Here is a 22380-nt window from a genome sequence, read left to right on the forward strand (position 1 = left end):
GGTCATTATTTTGCATTCATCAGAATTTCCATAACAATTTAGAATTGTAGTAACTTTAAATAAACTAATAAATAAGATTGGGCCTATATCACATAGGATGCACTATTCTAAATGTATGCAACTGTATTCTCTAAATCATAGTGGCTTGGTGATCTAGTGGATCCAGCGTTGCTGTGATCAGGGTAGGAAGCGTTTTTCATTTGGTGAACTCTTGAATTAAAAAAAAAACAACTTCAGTTCAGTTGGGTCAGTCAATCATTTCCTACAGGAAGCTTTAATGTGGATTGCTTCTGTAAATTGCGTACTTAGTGAGGGCTTTCTGCCCTGACCCCATGCGAGGAAACCAAAAGAATCCTGTGACTGAGACAGCCCTGCTCTGGGCTGGGGGCTGCATTTGGCCTGTTTAGCATGTCAAGTGGTACAAAGCTATTTTGGGATCCAATGGAAAATATGGAGTGAGGTAGCCTACATGTTCATTTGTACACCAAACACATGGGGTAAAAAAGTGTCAAAGGATGAAAATACTGTAAAATAGTCTTCTTTTCAGTAGTCCTTTGATAATAATAATGATATTTGTGATAGCAATAATATTTTATTTACATAGAACTTTTTTTAGCTGAAGCACAATGGGCTTTCCAGATTTTAAAATGTGCTGAATAAAAAAATAGAAACCAACCTGCATGACATACAAAAAATAGGAACATTCGCACATGAAGAAGCACTGGGGAACTACACTGGATGTTTCATGTATTGCCTATTTAAGACCTCACGTAGTAGGCTCCAATGATTGAATCACTTTTAGCATTGCCTTAGCATCTGTGCTCTATTCACATAATGACTTAATGGCAATACAGATACCACAGATAACTTTTTCATTCAGCCTCTCAGCAGTTAACTCTGTGTTGGCTCCTCCATACTTACTTAAAAATATTTAGTTCTGATATTTCCAACAACATTTGAACACGCTCTCCTTGCCCCACCATCACAATATTTGGTATAACTTTGAGGACATCTAGTGGCCATCATTTGTAATTATGGCACTGAATGCACAGTACTTACAGAGGCCTCAAGTCAACAGATATGTTTTGTGTAAGACACATTTCTTACTCATTGTAGTTTCCAAATTATTTTTTATGATCAAACAGTTGTTGAAGTAGTTTAAATATTCCACATTAGGATACTCTGACACTGTAGCACATCATCAGTCTGTGACGCTCAATACATTCCGGGTATCTGTGATTCATTGTTGTAAATTTTATCAATAACTTTGTCTGTTTCTGTCTCAGTGTTTCTTACATTTCAGAATGACTTCGAACAACCACCAGCCGGAACCATAAATGTGTTGAGGTTGAAGCTAAGTTCACTTCGTCTTTCTGTGGTACTACCTGCATACTGGTTTGTAAATATAACTAGTTAATTATGTGTGTCATTTAATGCATAGGACTGGTCATAAAATGGACTAATGAACCAGAGTTATATCACATCATATTTTTGAAATTATCATATCTAATTCTTGGGAATCCTTAAGGGCTTATATTCATTTTTAGCAAAGGACATCTTCCTGTGTGTGCGTGCATGTGTGTGTGTGCGTGCGTGCGTGCGTGCGTGTGCGCACGCATACGTGCGAGAGAGGGGGAGAGAGAGAGAGAGAGAGAGAGAGAAATAAGGAGCTGTGTCTGTTCTGTAATAAATTTCTCTTTGAATGATTGTTGTATATTGTTGCACAATGTTGAATAGTAGAAAAACACTTTTGATTTTAAATTTCAAGGAGACTGACATTTACTGTTAAGTTTCAGTCAGCTTAAACCTTTTTGTCCAGAAGTTCAACTGCATAGTACCTGAGCTGGGAATGTCTTAACATAAAAACTACAGCACATAAGTGTATATAAGTATGCCAAAAAAAATAGATCTAGTTAATCACTAATAGCTGCATTTTTTTTAGCACTAATCAAACTGTTTATGGGTGAACTTTTGCTTTATTTAGTGTTTTCCAAAATCTTCACTACATTTAATTATCTGCTGACAGTGTTAATTTTCTGGTAAATGAGATGTGACATTTAGCTGCACATCTTTTCATAAAAAAGATTTCAAATTGCATGAGGATGATATCTTAGGATGCTTTCCACTCATAACAAACCTCCCTGATGTTTAAATGATTGAAACAAACTATATGCCACACAGGGGCAAGTGCCTGCTTTGTCTAATTTAGCCAGTTGGTAATCCAGCTGTGGCTGAATGAACATAAACCATACATAAGATAGTTAAGTGCAGTTGTAGTAAAAAAAATGCAAATACATTTATTATCCAATCCAGTTATCTATCAGAAATGATCAGCTATATTTAAAGGAAATTAAAAATTATTTTGCATAGGGTTACAATACAGAGGTTTACTTAGCGTTTCTACTTTTTATTATTGATTAGCTAAATTTGTTTAAATGTATGTCTTTTTTTAAACATAATCATTGTGCCGCCACATTCACACATTTGGTCAGAGAGTCAAAAATGTAGGGAAATTCACATTTCCCAGATATGTGAGGATGTGAGCACTTGAGCTTAGACACCAGTACCACCATGAACAACCTGACCTATTCACAAAAGATATGATACTTATGAAATATGTACCCAAAGTTTTTATTCTACTTTTATATCTTTTTCAATATATAGGTTCAGCCTATGTTGAATATTATTTACTTTAGCCATGCTTTAGCTGCCCTTTTCCCTAAAGCACTCAGGCAGATAATGCATCCTCCTCTGAAGAATTTATTTCTCATGTATATAATGGCTATGTCAACAGGGAGGGCAAGCTTAAACAGGGATACTCTCTGAGGGACACTGAAAATGATGCAAAGACTTGGCTACTTGTATGTGAGCCAAGTGATGACATTTTAGCCAACAAAAGCTGAGAGACTTGCCCTTTCATTCTGTCAAACACGGAAAACTATTTGTGTGCCACTCAAACTGCTAAAGAGAGCTCAGTGTGATGGCACCCAGTCTAGATTGATTTCACTCCAGATAAAGGGTCCTCAGATCTTTTTCTGTTGAGAGAGATTGTCACTAGTTTTGTCAGAGTTTCAACCAAATACTGGACTTTTGAAAAATTGGATGATTCACTGTGACTTTATTGAAGTAGTACATTTCCACCAAAAATTAGGCCATTGATACATTTGACCTTTCAACTTCTTTATCTTAAATACAGAGACTGAATTTATGAATCAGAAGGAATTTGAACTCAGTCTGAACTGTATATCACACCTCATGCAAGGGTTCCACTATGATGCACAGGGAACGGATCTAAGTGCAAGAAAGACAGCTGAAAGGGGATGGATTCAAGTTACTGTCATCTTAATTGATAAACACACTGTCACCATGGTGAGGGCATGACTTATTGGTTAGCACATAAGAAGCACATATAGTTTGACAACAGTGAAAACTAAGGGTTCAGTTACATATGTTTGTGGTCTATATAAGTATACAATATGATAAACAATAAATGTTATATCAGGATTCAGTACGAGGTGCCAAGGTGGCATAATGATTTTAAAATGCAGCAATGAATTAGTTTCAAACAAACAAGATCTATTTAAAAAATAGAATCTGAATCTGAATAATCACTATTTAATGTTCATAATGAAAACTATACATGTTAAAACTAATACAATTTGTAAAATGAAAATTAATAAAAGTTTGTAAACAAGAAAGAACCAAATCAAATTTAGTTTGAGAAACTGTGAGCGAAGGTTCTGACTGTTGTTAACTGGCACCAGAACATATATGGAATTTAATGTGACATTTTATTTGAACACAAAAATGTATTAAATGATTACGTGCAAAACTCACAATAATTTGTTTATGCAAATAAAGCTGCTGTTAAGAGATATTAGTAAGGATTCATTTTCATAACAGGCTTCTGATGATCACTTAAAAGAGTCCTGCTTGTCCATGAGGGAGGAGGACCACACACGTCATACACTCAGAGACTGTTCAACAGCAATGAATCGGTGCACACAGTGGAAACATTGTGGAGCACAATGTAGAATCAAATGACACCAGTAACAACGCAGGAACACACTTAAAATGAGATTATGAATGAATCTCTTGCCTCAGTGCATGCTGGGATGGTTCTCAACACACTTACCTCATGGAACCGCATCATACGGTCATCACTCAGCCAGATATGTATGCTACTCGTGGTTTCAACGCTCCACACATTTTTCCTTTATTTCAAGGGCGCACAGCCACCCAAGATAACTTCATCCAGGGATTACAAATCAATCCTCAAAATGCTTTCAAAGAATAAAATTAGCGGATGAGAATGAAAATAATTAGTTTGTCCTGATCTCTGCTTGTTATAAACCACATTTTACAATCAGGTTCCTGGACTAAATTACTTGACAGTGATTTATTGTCAGAATGATATACCAAGTAAAAGCAAAGTCATTGGAAATTGTCACACATTTTAAATTGGATTTAAGTACTCACTTTAAGAATTAGAAGCTGAAAGCAAATTCAGCTAAATTTTCTTTACCAGCATTTGGAGGGCATGCCATACTCTTATTTAATGATTTCTCTGATGCTTTTGTTGTTGTTAGCCTTCTTGAAGGGTAGGTACAGGATCATTGGCTAACGTGGCTTTATGTGAGTCTTTTTATGTTGGGCTTTCAAAATGTGCTTTCAATCCCGTTGATGCTACACCTCAAAAAGGTCCAGCAAAGACCGCTTTTAACAACGTTTCATGATGACTCTCGATGTTTAATGATGACTCTCGATGTTTAATGATGATTTTATTTATTTTATGTTTCGTTTTATCTTTTTAACCTTTTGTATTAATGCTTGGTTTGAGAGTATAAATCTGTCCAATAAGAATTGACTTGAAAGTCTTTTTAAAATGGCCAGTGAGATTTCAGGGAGGCGTCAGGCTATGCACTTGGACATTAATAACAGGCAGGTTTCTTAGAAGGGCTAACATTAGATAAGGGCTGTATTAGACTGCCACGTCTTCTTCACCCCAAGTGCTATTAATATGCTTTATAGCATAAAGCACCTTGCACTTCTCTTGCAGACTTGCACTTTTGAACATGTGTACTTGGTATGAATTTTCATTTCCCTGTTCTAGCTCTGTTTTATTGTGCTGATGTGGCATCTTTTTGTTCTCTGTTTTTACGTGAACCCTGGCTGCAAAACAAATTTCCCCCTTGAATCTTGAAAATTATGTCCTAACGAGAGTCTCTATGTTCCTGGAACAAATATGTTTGCTTCCAGATGTTTGTTAATACTAGGGTAAAACCTCAACACTGATAAAACTAACTGTTAACAAGTTGCTCAGTTACATTCACATGTTTTGCCAAGATAATGTGTCCTTTCCATGAATACGTAGATGTCCTATAACAAGCAGCCATTAACACACAACAAACGGTCAACAGAAAGCTAAGCATTCACATGGCCTTCAAAGAGCTCTCAGGATTTACCCAAAAGTCGGCCGTCACCCGAGTGCTGTGGTTTGACAATGTCAGTCTGTTTTGCAAAGTGATGAAAAGTTCCAAAATTGTGTCTTTAGCCTCTATGTTTGCCAGGTCTTATGGATTAAGATGCTCTCCAGCTGATAAGACCAACTAAATCTAACTATCAGGCATATAGAGTGATGAAAAGAGTTCTGGATAATTGAGGTGCTGAGGCACTCTAGATGACTATCAGTCTCCAATAAAGCAATGTACTATCTCCAGTTTTTGGCCAAAATTCTCCTAATTACAATTTATCTGGATTGAAAATAAGAAGTTGCCATTCCCTTGCTGTCAGTGCACACTTTCCTGTGCTGCTCTCTGAGTGAATATCATAGCATTGAAGCGCGAATTGTCTTGAGCTGTGGCGAGTCACTCCTGTCCAGTTTGCATTGGCTGCTTCAACAAGACGTTTAAACAGGAAGACCCTGCTGGAACACCTTTGAACAATGGATTGACATAAAGTCACAGTGACTGCCAGAGCTTTAAAGAACTGATGAAAACACCAAAGATAAATGCCAAAGATGCTCTCAGCTGAGACAAACAAGGTAAGTGCTGATTACACCTGATGAACTGTGCTCTGATGATTTCAGATAAAATACATAAAACAAAGTTAAATAAAAGTTGATTTCAAGACAAATTGTCATTAACTGTAAAATCTGATGATGTTCTGCTGGACAGATTGTTGTTGTGTTGAAGCTGGTGAGAAATAATATTGGTGATGACAGACATGTGGAGAAGAAAAATCCATGTGGCTGGAATTTCAAACAGTCAGAGGAGAGTAAACAAACAAGTGCCTCTTTTTGTTTCCATTGGACCTAAAGTGAGAAGTTTGCTCAGAACAATGTCATTTCCGTCTCATATTCCATATTCACAGGATCCCTGTAAGCCAGCCCGTCACATATACTGCCGTCTATATGGAAGATGGGACAGTGAGGACCAGCTAATCCCTTGAAACTGCATGAACTTTGCTTTCTTTTTCTTTGCTCTCTTTATGTGGCGGGAGTCCTATGACCAGGAATCAAAGTTTGGGGATCAGGTAGGAGGCCGGCAGCAGCTCGCAGCCCCACCAAGCAGATTGCCTGCTGCTGTGCTGACTGAGGACTACTGCACACAAAGCATGAAAAGTGTGGATTCCGGGGGCTCTACAATCCCCGACTGGCCCGGGGAGAAAGGAACGGCTCAGTCAGCAGGCCAGGGCCACTGGAGCGATGAAAAGATAATTCTCCCCCCCACCGCCACTGGACCTCATGCGGCGTCAAACCATTTGTGAGCAGTGACACAGCCAGATTGGGCCGAAAGGATATGAGTGGGAAACTTCAAAACCTGCTCATGTTTCTGCGAACGTGAAAGGATTTGTATAACACATTCAGATTTGATGGACTTTCCCATGTTCTCTCTGAACAGCCCTTTTTTGTTGACATGTTCAAATAATGAATCTCTTATGTGTAGATCCCTTTTTCCCCCCCTGCTACCGAGTCCTGTTTCTAGTGGCCGGGTAGGGATGCTGTGCAGACCATTCCATCGTCTGTCCCAAGCTTATGGAGAACCGCTGACTCGCTGGCTTCCAGGAACCAGGGTGAGTGATTCTACTTTTCCTAGAGCAGTGATCTGTGTTTTTACCTCAAGCTGTCGGGAATTTGTCTGCTGTCAGATAGAGATGCTAACTACAAACTTGGTGCAATTACTCCTTTAATTTATCTGTTTCCTCAGGACTGAAACTGTGTCTGTGACTGACAACGATTCTGTGATAAGAGGTTATCACAGAACAATGAGATGTGCACACAGAGATAAGCCATTATCCTTGATGAAATGACCGTCGTTATCAACGCATTATCCAGCATTCTTCTCATAACTTTGCTGCCAAAGCTGCAGGTTTTCAAAGATAATTCCATGTGACAGTCAAAACTGTTACAAGATAACTGAAATTTCTGAGGAGATCTTAGCATCTGACATTAGCACACTTGGAGAAGACTATCTTAGGTTTTCCTCAAGAATAATGTAATATATGAAGGATTTCACTTTCTATTTGACATATAGACTGCGTGTCTTACACTAAGTGCACTTTCTTGCTCTGTTTCAGGTGCTGAAATGGAACATATATTTCTGATTCTTTTACTGTTTAGTAAGGCTTCATCAGTTGGAGCTCAATTCAATGGATACAACTGTGACGCCAACTTTCACAGCCGTTTCCCTGGTGAGGAACTCAACACTTTTTCTGTAAGACTAACTGGACGGAATTTACATGTGAATGTCTCTTTAAAGTAAATTTATCCACAAACTGGCTACATATACCAAAAAGGAGATAATTACATTTTTGCCTACAAACCAGTTCCTAATTTATGGTTTGAACACAATTTAAAGTGATGGTTTTGGACTGTCATCCCAGAAGTGCACTTCTTACCTAAAATATGATAAAAAAATAAATAAATCATAATTTTAATTTTTTTATAACTAACAAAATATCAAACCTAATATCTTGTGACTCATTTTAATGCCTGTATGCACCTGTCTCTGTGTGTGTGTCTTGCAGCGGAGAGGGATATCAGTGTGTACTGTGGGGTGCAGACCATTACCCTCAAGATCAACTTCTGCCCTGTCCTCTTTTCTGGCTACACAGACACTGACCTAGCCCTCAATGGTCGCCATGGAGACTCCCACTGCCGTGGTTTCATCAATAACAACACTTTTCCCACTGTGGTAATCTTTAGTATCAGCCTGGCGACGCTGGAATCCTGTGGCAATTCCCTGGTGGTAAGAAAAGCGGAAATGGTTATAATTGCTTGTTTAGCAACAGTATTACTGTCAGCATCACTGACACTGTTAATGATGGAGTTGGATTTGGTGCTTTAACTGTTATGGGTATACTTTATGGGTCAGAAATATTATAATACGAATAGCTTTGAGAAAATATTATCAAAGCTATTGAAAATATAGTTTACTGTAAAGGCTGAGTTATGTACAGTTTAACTGCTGAAAAGTGTCATAAAATGACTCATATTCTTAGATGACTTGACAGTTACCTTTGTAACATTTTTTATGCTAAATTATACAGGATAAACAATTACAAACTGAAGCGGAAAATTTTAAAAACAGCAAAAACCCTCCCCGCCGTTTCAGATGCATCTTTATTTGAGTCAGTTAATAGTATCCATGTTTGGATGTTGATAAATTGTGTTTTTGTCCTGCATATCTCTGTAAAGGGGCTGTCAGGATGATGACTGAACAAACAATCTTAAAACAGTTCAAAGGAAGTTCACAGTGAATCTGTTCTCTGTTCTGTGTTCAGCCGGATGCAACGGCACAGTTCCTGGAGGGTCCGTACTCGGATGAAAAGGGATTGAGTTGGGGATTAGTGAGGGGCCTTAGCATGCTCAGTAGTATGGCTGATGGTATCAGCCCCGGTCCGGTCCGGTGTGCCCACAGTAAGATAATGGTGGTTAGAGCCAGAAGGAGGAGTGTCACTCACACTGGTTTTGTTCGCCTCAGGTCTCCACGGCTCAAGGACCCAACGCTTATGGTAACCTGTCACTGGTGCAGATTGGAAACATATCAGGGTATATCGACACACCGGATCCCCCCACCATCATCAGCTACCTGCCAGGTCTGCTGTACAAGTTCAGCTGCAGTTACCCACTGGAATACCTAGTCAACAACACACAGCTGGCCTCGTAAGTCTCACTTCCACTTTTTCATTGGTTTGAAAGTGCTTTAGTAGGTTGCTACAGAGAGTCAGCAAGCCATCCATTGAAATAAGTTCAACCAATTAACAAATGGGACGATAAAAAGTCATGGAGGGACATATTGACTACTGAAATACGGGGTGGGCAACTAAATACAAATCTTCTTCATCTTTTTTTAGAATTTATGCTGTTCAGTTTTTGTTGACTCTGTAGAGAGAGGATGTTGTTTGTAATAATGTCAATTTTGAGTCATTATGCCAACGGGGTGAACAAAATAAAAGAACCACCGTCAATACATAATTAATACCGTCCACACACTAGCACTGACTCTGTCTCTGAGTTTGTCTTCCATGATGCACAACATTTTTATTAGAAGTATAATGCATTCAAAGACGACATCACCAGAACATTTTTCTGGATCAAGTGGGGAAGAAACAATATTTACCATGGAGAGACAATGTTTACAAATGGCTAAAAAAAATTCAGATCACACCGCTCTCAACATGGCAACAGCTGAGCCAGTGGCTCACAGCTAATGGTGCTCACCGCGCAAACAGTGTAAAAGGTGCTAACAAAGTAAACAGTGCAAACAACGGCAACAATGCTGACAGAGCTAACAGTGCAAAGCACCATCTATGCTTACAGAATTATTTTCTGATTTAAAAAATGCACATACCAGTGAGGCAAATGTCACTTAAAATATTGGAATCACCTTTCAAAATGGTTTTGGCAGCTTTGATCTTTTCTTTATCTTCATTGAAGGTCTGCAGCTGCAATCTCAGTGAAGGAAAGCAATGGTACTTTCATCAGCACACTGAATCTACTGCTTTACAATGTAAGTTCACAACAGTTGAGTTGAAATATCTGTTATTTTGCTGCACAGCAGGGGAGCTTATAGGCTGCTGCACTGGAGACAAAGCCATATACCAAAGCTATAATAAGTCAGCAAGCATCAAAGAGCATTCAAAGCTCTGCAGATACGTTAAATGAATCTACACCTTTTAAATCTGCAATTTCAGTATTTTCTGAGGATGATGATCTATGTATGAGATGGGAAGGATACCAAAGGTTATTTCATGCTGCCCAAGTAGGCAGCAAATTACCTTTAATCCTGTAATTGGAGAAAATTATTCTCAATTTACCCTCAATTCATGTCACACCATATGCTAAATTTAGTCAGTTTGAAGCAAACACCAGATAATAAATATGCAGGTTTTCATGAAGTGTAGTGAAACTGAACAAATCATCCTCAACAGGATGAAGGGAAAGAGTCGGGTATTGTGACAAACTTGCTGAAATGCTATTGTGGTTTATGTACAGGACTCGTCATACATTCAGCAGCTGTCCATCCCCATGGCAGGACTGACCCTGAAGACGCGAGTGTTTGCAGCCGTAAAAGCTTCTAACCTGGATAGGAGGTATTCAATCAACATCCAGCCATTCAATCTGAAAAAGTCACTTTATACCAAAACAACATATTTTTTAGAGGGAGAGTAGGTTACCATATCCATTTATGTTGTCCATTATGAAATAATGCCATTGGTACAAGCACAATGTAATCAATGTAAGCAACCCTAACCCACACAGTGCTGTAAAGTGATACCTTTGGCTGCAACACAATGCGAAGAACAACACCACTGGCATATATTTAGATGATATAGAAGCTGAATAGGGATTCATTCACAGTAAAAGTAAAAAAAAGTTCTTAATTTAGTCATTAGACTCATTTAAGGATGTCTCAGAAAAATAACAGCTTGTAAATGTAATCAGCCTGCTTTATAAATACGCATGAGACAGATGAAGGATTATGCTTTTAACTGTGTTATTTTGTTCACCTGAGAAGAACTTTTGTGTTTTACTGCTCCCATTGATGATACACACAGTGCAGGGATGCACCATGTCAAAGTCTTGACTCTGACTTTGTACCTCTCTTTGATCTTAGATGTTTTTCTATCTGATCTCATGAATTCTGACTCTTTAAGACTCACAATTTGTGACAGAGCATGAAAACCACATCGTACATCACACTGCTGGTCCTGTATCTTTGTAATCGTTGTTGGAAATACATTCTGCTGAGTGTACACCTGACCTCTCCAGAGAATTGACCAAATCCCCTGATGTTCTCTGACTAGATCAGGTTTAAATAGATCTAAATTTGATCATTTTTAGGGGATTTCATAATCAGCAGCAGCACCTTTTGGGAAAGCACTTTGTGTTATTGCTTCTAAAAATGACTTATGGTTTGCTTCTGTCAGACAGACTTATCGACTCCATTGTTTTGAACATGACATGATTTGACTATGTGAAGCCTTTGTATAATAATAATAACAATACTTTCATTATTATTATGTATTATTGTATTGTGGTCATTCGATCTTGCCTGTGGGGCTAGTCGAAGGTGGGAGAGTGACTTTGCCTGAAGGGTGGGAGTAAACACAAGGATAGTTCACAGATTTTAAGGGGAGATGGCTCATTGTTTATCACCTTATCCTTATTTCCTGTCACCAGAAATACATTAACTATGTCTATGGCATGCCAATTTCCAACCCTTTCTCCTACAAATATGTTGATGTACTACAATGACATGAACAAACTCACAACAACCAGTTATTACCATTTATATGACAACAAAGCAGGTAGAATAACATAAAACCCAAATACCACGATTCAACAGCCCTCTGCACATTCCAGCAAAACTTTGGCGCTAAAACACCCATTCCGCCGCACAGGGCATGGGCCATTTAAATATTATTCACATCAGAGGGAACAATATTAACCCAATCAAAAAAAACGACGCGATAGAAAAATTAGTAGTAATGCTACTGCAGATGTAAAAAAGCAAAAGCTGCTGTTCACTATTTAAAGACGAAGTCCATCCTCCTTTCTTTGTTTACAAAGAGTTTAATGACGCGGTTGAACAGAACATCGGTGCGGTTCAGTCCCAGCACGAGGTTTTCCTTGATTCATGGATGCCAGTGATGACAGTCGAGCCTCCCCAGTTGTATTTCTTAAATACGTTTTAATGCGTTTGAGGCCTGAACATGTCCGCTCGACAGAGGCAGTAGATATTGGGATTGTCACCACCAAACATGCCAAAACGCTTACATATCTTTAACTCTTACTACTACAAAGTTCTGTTAGCTAGTTTCACAACTGTCACGCTAGCCCACTGACCAATCAAGCCGCACGTTAATGCTGACGTACTTGTAGGCCAGCTAGAAGCTCTGGCATTTCAAAGAATACGCCCAACATGTCAAACTAAAAATGTAATTGGTTGAAGACTATGACAATCAACAATATCGTCCAGAAATCGATGAAATCTGATTGGATAAAAGCTCTACTTAAAACAAGCTGCACTGGAAGCAGAGCAACTGAGGAAGACAGTAGCTGTGAAATAAGCTAATGGGAAATATAATTAGAATACATGTAGTGTATTTATGAAAAATAATTAAATTATAAAATAGCTATAACTTTGTGATTCTGTCTAGGCCAGCAGGGAACGCTTGCTGGCCCTGACGGCCCACGGGATTTAAGATGAGCACGTCTTTCCTCCTACAGCAGATACATGTGAAAACAGCCTTTTAGTGTCAAAATCCAAGCGAAGGAACAATAAGTACAACATTTTTGAGTGGATGAGGACTTTTACTGAAAAAAATCAAAAATAACTTGATGACCTGTTTTGTACTTTAACATTATGAAACATTACTCCTCATATTTTTCCTACAAAAGCCAGCAACAATTTCCGTCTTTACAGGAACCAATTTAGTTAGGTTTAGGAAACAAAGCTACTTAGTCAGGTTTAAGAAAAGATTGTAAAATACTTTCTTAGGTTTAGGCAACAAAACCTTAATTATGTTTAGAAAAAGAATGTTGTTTGGTGTCGGAACTACATTATGAGAGTTATGTGACAAATCCCTGGCTAAAGGTTGTTGGTTATCAGACCTATACACCTCCCTTCGCTCCCGCCCTGTGAGTGCTTTAGTGGTCTTTATACTTCGTCGTTCATGATAACCTGGATAACATATGAAATAATTTCGTGGGATATCTACGATTTACAGCGCATTATCGTCCGTAGGTACAGCTACGTATGCTGGTTGAGACCAGCCTGCATAATTAACATTTAGGCAAAACTACCATCTTTGTTAACCCTAACAAACGTGATTCAAGCAGGAACGGAGTCTCTGTTGTCAAAGTTTGTGCGACCACCATACATACTGACTGTCTCGTATGGCTTTGGAAGCGACCTAGTAGAATTTTTAGGGGGCAGGACCACACCTCTACCACATCTCTTCCTGCATTCTCATAAATACCCATAAATACCCACCGAAACCCATTCCGCTCTTCCGCATTCCACACCAGAACCAAAACGGGCTCTTGGTTCTGGTGGAATGCAAGAGCAATCGAAACATTTAGTCAGTAAGTAACCTTCTAACGATCTCATTTCACGATCACATCTACTTACCTTGTTTCCACTATGGATACCATCTCGCTATCCCTTTCTGACGACGATCTTTTTGGACCAGAACTTCATCACCACTGAGAAAGATGCCAGTTTCCCACCATCAAACCAACTATTCCGGCCTCACGACACGCAGCCATCACTACTCTCCAGCGAGGTCCCATGACAACCAGCCTTCTTTAATCTTCGATTGGACCATAGCCACTCTTCAAAAAACAGTAAAAGAAAAAAAGAATTCCTTGTCACAGATTGGACAACAAAGCAAAACTTTTCAATACGCACATGTCTGCCTGCCGTGCTTACCGCTCAGTAAACACCAGTCCTCTTCTGGATGACTTCATCGTGCACACGCCACCAACATGCCACGACATCAGCACTCCAGTTAAAGAGAAAGTTCACCCATATCACCTATCACAAAAGCGGCAGAAACAGCAGCAGCAAAAGCAAAGGCCACCTTCAGCCAGACCAAAAAACACAAGGGCTTCAGCAACATTCAATTGTTATTTAAGCCATTTATCAACGCTTCCGACATTGGAATTTCGGGGGTCCCATCCCAACACCAGGACATCAGCCTACCTTGCCACCCAGCACCAGCTACCTCTCCAGCCAGCCTGAGCAGGGGAACCTGGCAACAGTTTGACAGCGCCTCCTGCTGCTTACTTTTCACAGCCACAGCAGCCCACCTCAGCAGGGGCACCAAGCAACGGGATGCTAGTGCCTTCTGCCGACCATTCCCAACTACTGCAGCAGCTAGCTCTAGTTGAGGCTTCCGGCACCAGGATGTCACTGCTGCTGCCTGTGTGCAACAGTTCAACAAGGACACATACTCAACATGCTCGACAACGCATTTTCCTACCGCATCTGCTGCCGTGCAGCCATTTCAGGCTCCTTATGCGGTGCCTTGTCTCACCCAGCCTGTTTCTGTTCCATTCCTGCCCATGTTAAGCCACAGCTAGCCCATAAATTTCTCTCGCCTATTGCCCTTGGCCCCTCCAGCACCCACACCTCTGAAGCCTATATCGTCAGCCATATAGTATAGGTAAAAAGGGGTAAGCCCATATTTGTCCCAGTGGCGGGGGGAAATATTACTCCACTCTTAGGCTCACCTTCTGCTGCAAAAGCAGTCCTAAACTCTTCGACACCCTGTCAGAAGCCTTCTGCTGGATCCTGTCTAATAACCATAAAATTCCATTCCTTGTCCATCTTTTGGATGATTTTCTCATCATCTGCTCTCCCTCATCGCCACACCCTCCAGTTTGGTCACCCTGACTTAATTTTTTTCCGAACTCGGAGTTCCACTGTTGACAGAGGGCCCATTCACATCCCTTGATTTTTATCGGAATCCCTCTTGACACAAAGTCGTTTCACTCCATCATCGATAGCCTATCACCCTCAACCCTCTCATCTTACTGGACAGCTTGGAAGAGCTTCCACTAATTCCATGACCAGTACAATATAACCTTTCCGTCATTTGATCTGGTCCACGTGACCTGTTTTGTTACATTTGCTCATTCCGTTGCTTGCTGTTTTCCTGCATTCTCACTATCTGCTCCAGATACAGCAATCCTCACATTGCTTTCACCTTAGAAGCCATGTTCTCACTAGGTTTTCTCAGATGTTTTGAGTTCACTGCCTCAACCCTCCACTTTGACCAATGCCGCCACGCCTGCATATCGTCTTATTTCTCAGAATGACATTCTACTTAAAGAATTTCATGGTGCCTTGAGATGATTGAGATTCTCTCATCATCTCAATATCTGGTCAAGTAGGTACTAGATACTTGTCATGTTCTCTCCTCGTCTGGCATATCTCCCGCCCTTTACTCTTGACACTGTTTTACATTGCATTACATTACATTACAGTCATTTAGCAGATGCTTTTATCCAAAGCGACTTACAATAAGTGTATTCAACATAGGTATTCAAGATAACTACTAGTCATCAGAAGTCATAAGTGCATCTCCTTGTTTACACAAGCATCTAAGAGCATGAAAGAGAGCATAAACCAGAGCAAAAGTACAGTGCAGAAACAAACGACTACAATAAGTGCAGCAAACTAATACGAATACAATAAGTGCAACAAACTAGTATGAATACAATAAGTGCTGAGTGGAAGGCTCAGGGTAGTACTTCTTGAAGAGGTGAGTTTTAGGATTGGAGCCGCTACCTCGGCCTCCCGTAATGGTGTCCCAGATCACCTTATTCAAATCATGGACCGATGGTCCTCTCAAGCATACCATTGCTACATCCAATCAGATCTCAAAGATTTCAGACTTGTCTCAATCTTGTCTCAAGTCATTGGGGTTTTAGGGATTTGTCATGCCCGGGTGCCACGGCATGTTCTTTGACGAAGCTCTTTTCAACTCATTCGACCGACCAGACAAACTACACGTTGAAGCCCTTCATTTATGTATTTATTAATACATTGTTAACTGCATACGATATATACATGTAATGCTTCCGACACAAAAAAAGGAATTCAAGGCAACAATTACTTTTCTATGCAATACATAATTGGGAAAACTAAAAAGTAGTATATGGATATAATTTCTAGTAGACAGGGTTGTAATAGACAGTTCTATCTGTTGAAACAATACAAATATCATCAGCAGGAGAGGTGAGCATTGTGCCATCAAAGTGTCTGAGTAGCCTTTACATCTACATCTACATAATCTCAATTGCATTAAACTCCATCAACTCTGCATTTACTAATCTTTAATGTTAAATAGATGGAACGTTCTAATGGACTACTGTTACACCACACCCTCTGGAAACCCCAATGATGACCTCCGCTATGATCTTTTCTTTAGGTAACAGATCTATGGTTTTGTTCAGTTCTTATATTTCTGTTTCTCTCCTTTCCAATAACTTTTTCTGATTTTCTCTCCCTGAACCAGCTGTGAAAAAGACCCCCAGACCGCCGTCTTTGAAAATGGAAAGAGCCAAATGGGCCGCTTTGCCTTTGAAGTATTCCGCTTTGTAAAGCACAAGAATCAGAAGATGTCCACAGTCTTCCTACACTGTGTCACCAAACTGTGTAGAGCAGATGACTGTCCAATGCTCATGCCAGTGAGACTAACAAAGGACACTTTCACACAAAGCATGACATACTATTAGGATAAGATATAACAGACGTATTTTGTCAGTATCTCTCTTACACCCATCTACGGCTCCATCTTATGGAGGAAGCATGTGACAAACAGACTCCGAATTTCACAGATATCAAACATTCACTTATACACATCAATCATCAGTGGTGGAAAGTAACTAACTACATTTACTCAGTTACTTTTGAAGCACAATTTCGAAGTACTTGTAATTGACTTGAGTATTTCCATTTACTGTTACCTTACTATACCTTACTAAATTTCAGAGGGAAATATTGTGCTTTTTACTCCGCTACACTTTTTTTGACAATTAGAATTACTATTTATGTTGCAGCTTAAGATTTTACAAACAAAACATATTCTTTAAATAGTTTAGTTTATGAATTAAACTACCAAAATTGTGAACATCAGCTCCAACTCAACCATCTATATTAAATTATTTTTACATCAGTAGCTTAATAATCAAATATTAAAAGATAACAATATAACACTGGATGATTTTGTACGAGAACTTTGGCATTTGCTATTTTAATTACATTTTGCTGTAATACTTTTATAATTTAATAATTTGAATGCAGGACTTTTAATGAAGTCTTTCTACATTGTTGTAATGATACTTTTAGTTAAGTAAAGGATCTGAGTACTTCTTCCACCACTGATAACCAGACAAAATTAATTACCAGGCCACGAATGAGTTTCTAGTCACAACAAAATCTGAATTTCAAGTAATCATTCAAGAAATGATTACATGATTCATAGCGCCAGGACCTATATATTATCTTGAGGTGTTTACTGACTTTCTGGATATTTATTTACAGTCAGATATCCTTTATTTATTTTAAATCACTGGCTCATATAGAAAAATGTATCTTCCTCAATGTATCAAGTACAACTTGTGATGTTTTCTGCCAATTCAGAAAAATGATGTTATATCAGAACAGGCCATTTATATTCCTCCCGTCTCATATTTCAAGACAATGCTTTATCAAGACCTAATTGACAGCAGCATTTAAGCAGTTGATTGTAATTTATAAAAGTGGTAAAAACAGAGCAGCTGCATGATATATTGTAACAGGTTATATCCTTCAGTCAGCATATATCACCTCATCCTTCTTTAATTTTTTAATTATAGAAATTGCTGAGTAAGTACAACACCTTCTACCACTATATCTCTCTTGACCATTTTTTATAGATATGTGGCAGCAGGAAAAAGAGAGATGTCATAGAGGGAAATGAATCTAACGCTGCATCTGGGAATGCCGTCCTGACTGCTGGGCCAATCATCACTCGGAGTGGTAGAGTTTCTGATATTCCTTTCTCTCAGTGTCTTTTTCCTGCCAACCACCTTTATCTTTCTGACATAATCCAAACTGCACTGTTACTGACTGACTAATACCCAATACATGAAGCCAGGCTCAGACTACAGGAGTTCTGGACCGATTTATCCCCAATTTACCCCTCCCGACAATCGGAGGAAAAATATGATCCAGGAACTTGGTCGGTACCAGATTATTTGGTAATGTGAGCGTTTTACAAATCCAGCCTTAAACCTCCCGAAATGTTCACAGCCTTTTCGGAGCAGTCCCGTTAATATCCAACATCAGCTGACCTGTTATTATGAATCCCGCTGCTCTTCCAGGCTAATATTGGCCAGGTGTCCATGCCCACCGAGGTACTGGTAACCTTATGTGTTTGGGTCCTATGCCATGACCAATACCATGATATTTCCATGAAAATAGTTTGCCTACTCTTGGTTTCATACAAAGGTTTCGGACATACTAAAAAGTTTGCGTACTAAATAGCATGTTAGTATGGAATTTTGTACACAACTGCAATGTCCGTTTTGTTTACATCTGCTTCCCCGAGAGATCAAGGGAGGTGGCAAGTTGCTCCGTCTGGCATGATAATCTTAATGATAGCTTGTAGTGTGTGATATGCCATTATTTTAGATTAGAAAAAGGATCTGTGATGCAACCCGATTTCAAAATCTGTTTGGATTTTAAAACTTGGTTTTTGAGCCTGGTTTGAGCTTTTTTAATTCTTTCAAACTCCACAAGTCTTCTCTTTCTGTGATTTCTACAGATCCATGTATTATTTATATCTGAATTGATTTTCAGAATGGATATATATTAAGAATGTATCAACCCTCAGGTTGTTGATTGATAGCGATAACGTATTTCTGCAACCTAGATGGTTAGAGATTGCTGGAAGGCATCCTGTTGACTCATGTACTATACAAGAAATGAACAACACACAATTGGACAGTTAACTACTCTGTTGCTCTTACCTTAAATGACCTTTAATTTTTTCACAGATGAAACGCCAACCAACAACTCTCAATTGGGTAAGCCCTCACATTCTGTGCATTGTGTTGCATTAGGGTGGCTTGCCTTTACTAATTGCACTTAAATTAGTTATATTGCTACATAACACCAGAAAGAGTCATTGATTGCAACTAAGTGTAGTACGAGCAAAGAGAGTATACTTTTTTAGTTGAGAAAAACTTCAAACATTCATTGTCGCTTATAGTTATATTCTGGTCTACTTGATTCTAATGTCAGTGATGAAATTGGTATATCTGCTGTTAAGATGGATTTTTCTTTGCCCTGATTGTTAGATGTTGATGCCTGTTTGATTCCTGGTGTTTTGGATGGCTGAATCATTTTCTGCTATCAAACACCACTGTAGTTGAGCTGGAAATATCTCAGCATGACATTACAAGTCGTGTAATTTTTCTCAGGAACAAGAAAACAAACTAAATTGCTCTGTGCATCACTAATAGTGGGGTTCTCTATGTGGGATTTGGCAATTAAGTTGTAGTAGAGCAAGTGTTGAAAGGTGGAAGAAATAAGAACTGATTTGATTGCCTCTTTGTGGTTTTTCTGCTCTAGCCCATCTGAAAGCTCCAGTGTTTCAGATGAACACAGTAACAAGCGCGCTCATCTCCGGCGTGATCATCCTGGGCGTCATGAGTGTTTGCTTCTTCATCTTCTCCCTCACTCTCCTCAAAGGCAAAAGTGCTCCTGTCAGCACCCTGTCTGGAGTCCGAAACCCAGCCTTCAACTGAGCACCTAACACAACTCCCTGCAGACTTTCCTCCACAACCAACAATGCTCAGCGAGGGGCAAACAACATGATGTAACATGATGTTGGTGCATGTAGTCATCTTTACAGGAGAATGCAAGTTAAATGTTGATGTAGGTCTGTGCAATGTGCATTAGTGTAGAAGTAAAGCAGGACTTTTTTATATGTTGTTCTGTACTTTGTGTTTCAACCATGTGGCAGGCTAGGCCTCAACCTGCCTGTAATTATTTGTTGTGCAGTTTTGACCCACATTAATTAAATACCTCAGCTATACAGCTTTCAATTGCAGGGTATAGGATCAATTAAAAGGGCTTACAGTACATTATAGTAGTGCATGATCTGTTGATAAGACATACACTTCCTGCTTAGAGGCTGAAATATGAAAACATTTCATTTGGATAAATATAACTTAAGAGAATGAGGGAATTCTACTGTATGAAAATAAAACCTTCAATTAAGTGATTCAGTGAACTAACAGAAAGCCTCAGGCTTGGAGCTTAAAGTTTTCTCAACATAAAATCTAACTTTTAAAAGGGTATTTATATAATAATTGGAATAAATCTTTAATTTATTAATATTGCTACATATTAGAGTGCTAGTCTTTTGAATTAATCATTTGAGAGGTCTGTTCTACCTAAATATGTATTTCACTCTTTAAATAGTTTATTCAATGTGGCAGAAATGAAAGTTTCATTTATACATGTACCCAATGTAATTGTGTATAACTTTCCAAAATTCAAAAAATGCCATTGACGATCTATTCTTGAAATGTACAAATTGTGTACAATTGTGCATATTGCAAATATTGCGCTATGACTTGTGATTAAAACGTGCCCGGTGTCATATTTCTAAACATACAGTATGAATTTCCTCATAAACCCGACTGGAGAATTTTAGTTATAGCATAAACGGTTCCTGCCCCAGGGAAAGCGGGACAAGCTTGCGCACCTAACACGGTGGTAACTCCATCGGCTGTCCCACCTACTAGGAAAAGGTTCCTCTTGGAGGTGTCAAAACAATACCTTCGGCCTTTTATCTCACCCTGTAGCTGAGTCGTTAGGATTTCGGAATTATTGTCTTTCTGAAAGTCTTTTATGGTTACGCCCGAGGAGCTCTCAGTAGGATGTAAACCTAACACCCAGTATGAATAGTTATGTACATCATCTGTACTTTACTATTGCCTATTGTGAACATCTCACCATTTATGACTAACAGTGCCAAGTCTTCACCCAGGGAACTTGCCTTAAACTCCTCTGGATAGCTTCTGTCGTCACATCTGGGTCACACGGTTAATGGACAGGGGAAGAGGGTTAATTAAATTGTTCTAAAAAACCAGAGTACTTGGTTTGGTTTCAGTCACTTACAAATGGTAAGGCCGTGTTTTCATTATATCAACTGAATGTAAGAACTGCTGTAGGCTTGTTTGTAATAGACTGTAATGATGATACAAACTGTCAGTGTTCTTCCTAAAGTACATTTGCCAATTGGCACCTTGCCTGCAGTGCTTGTCTGACAGATGGGTTATGATTGATAATCACACACAAATTATGTATAAATTATTTAAATGTAAGTGTGATGTCTGCAGGTTTAAGCTTAAAATATGTTAAATTGCACACCATCTGGTGATCATATGGAACTAAGCCTTTAATAGATGCTTTACTAGCAAGAACCAAAACACAACCATGCAATTTTAGAATGGTTAATAAAGTGACAGCCCTTCTAACTAAGGGCTAACAGTGCTAACAACGCTAACAGCGCTAGTTAGGTAACCAGTGGGGAACACTCACATGCACTAAGATGCACTAAAAGCACACACTGCCCGAATGTTAAATATAGCTCCTGTAAAGAAGATAGTACCTGCGGTCACCATGATAGATCTGGATTATCAATTCAATTCAATAAAGCTTTATTGGCATAACCATAATATTACACAGTATTGCCTAAGCACATTGTACTGTACAAGGCAGTACAAACAGGAAAAGATGTAAATAACAAAACACAGTGTCAGCAAGTTTACAATGCAAATACCAAGAACTGAATCAGCAACAATATGAAATTAATAATAACAAACTGTGTGTGTGTGTGGTAATATGATTTTCTTTGTGTGTATGTCTATTCGGGTTTACGGAGGGGCTTGTGATTCACTGTTCCTCAAAGTGTGGCAGATAAAGAATCACTCTCTGTGTGCTCTCCTAACAGGATTGGGATTTTGTTCATGTTGGTAACGTGGCCAAATTCAGTTTTTGAATTTAGGGAAATATTTGTTCCAGACTGGCTGGTGTTTGGTGCATTCTGAAAGTGTAGCTCTGCCTCCACTTGGTCTTCCTTGCACAGCTGGCAGAAGCACTGCTCTTTTGGGAGCCATGACTTGTTGTATCGGCCTGTCTGGATAGCCAGGTTGTATCACTGAGTTTGTACTTTGTTTAGGTTGTTCTTTGTTTAGGATAACCTTAATGGCCAGATAGCACTGCATTTTGCTTTGTGTGTTCTAATTGGTGATATAGTTTTGTTTCTGATGTGTCATAATTCGGTTGACTCTAATGGATCTGGCCA

At 39.0% G+C, this 22380-nt stretch overlaps 1 protein-coding gene across 1 annotated transcript; it reads left to right on the forward strand.

Moving 5' to 3' along the window:
- The first annotated feature begins 6509 nt into the window (after positions 1-6509).
- On the forward strand, positions 6510-19990 carry zpld1a (zona pellucida-like domain containing 1a). Its single transcript, XM_068721329.1, has 11 exons — positions 6510-7074; positions 7579-7692; positions 8029-8249; positions 8985-9166; positions 9941-10013; positions 10499-10596; positions 16366-16446; positions 16534-16705; positions 17936-18038; positions 19058-19087; positions 19635-19990. The coding sequence occupies exons 2-11, from the start codon at positions 7587-7589 to the stop codon at positions 19808-19810; spliced, it is 1242 nt and encodes a 413-aa protein (XP_068577430.1). The 5' UTR covers positions 6510-7074; positions 7579-7586; the 3' UTR covers positions 19811-19990.
- The last annotated feature ends 2390 nt before the right edge of the window (positions 19991-22380 follow it).

This window comes from Cebidichthys violaceus, unplaced genomic scaffold (genome assembly GCF_023349555.1).
Source record: "Cebidichthys violaceus isolate CVI_PGR_0920_01 unplaced genomic scaffold, fCebVio1.0.p SCAF_27, whole genome shotgun sequence".
NCBI lineage: Eukaryota > Metazoa > Chordata > Actinopteri > Perciformes > Stichaeidae > Cebidichthys > Cebidichthys violaceus.

Excerpts from the sequence above, each read along its gene's own strand:
- zpld1a (XM_068721329.1), top strand. The coding sequence starts at position 7,587 with ATGGAACATATATTTCTGATTCTTTTACTGTTTAGTAAGGCTTCATCA. Across the intron at positions 10,597-16,365 it reads GCTTCTAACCTGGATAGGAG|ATGGAACGTTCTAATGGACT; the intron begins GTATTCAATCAA and ends AATGTTAAATAG. Across the intron at positions 19,088-19,634 it reads AACCAACAACTCTCAATTGG|CCCATCTGAAAGCTCCAGTG; the intron begins GTAAGCCCTCAC and ends TTTCTGCTCTAG.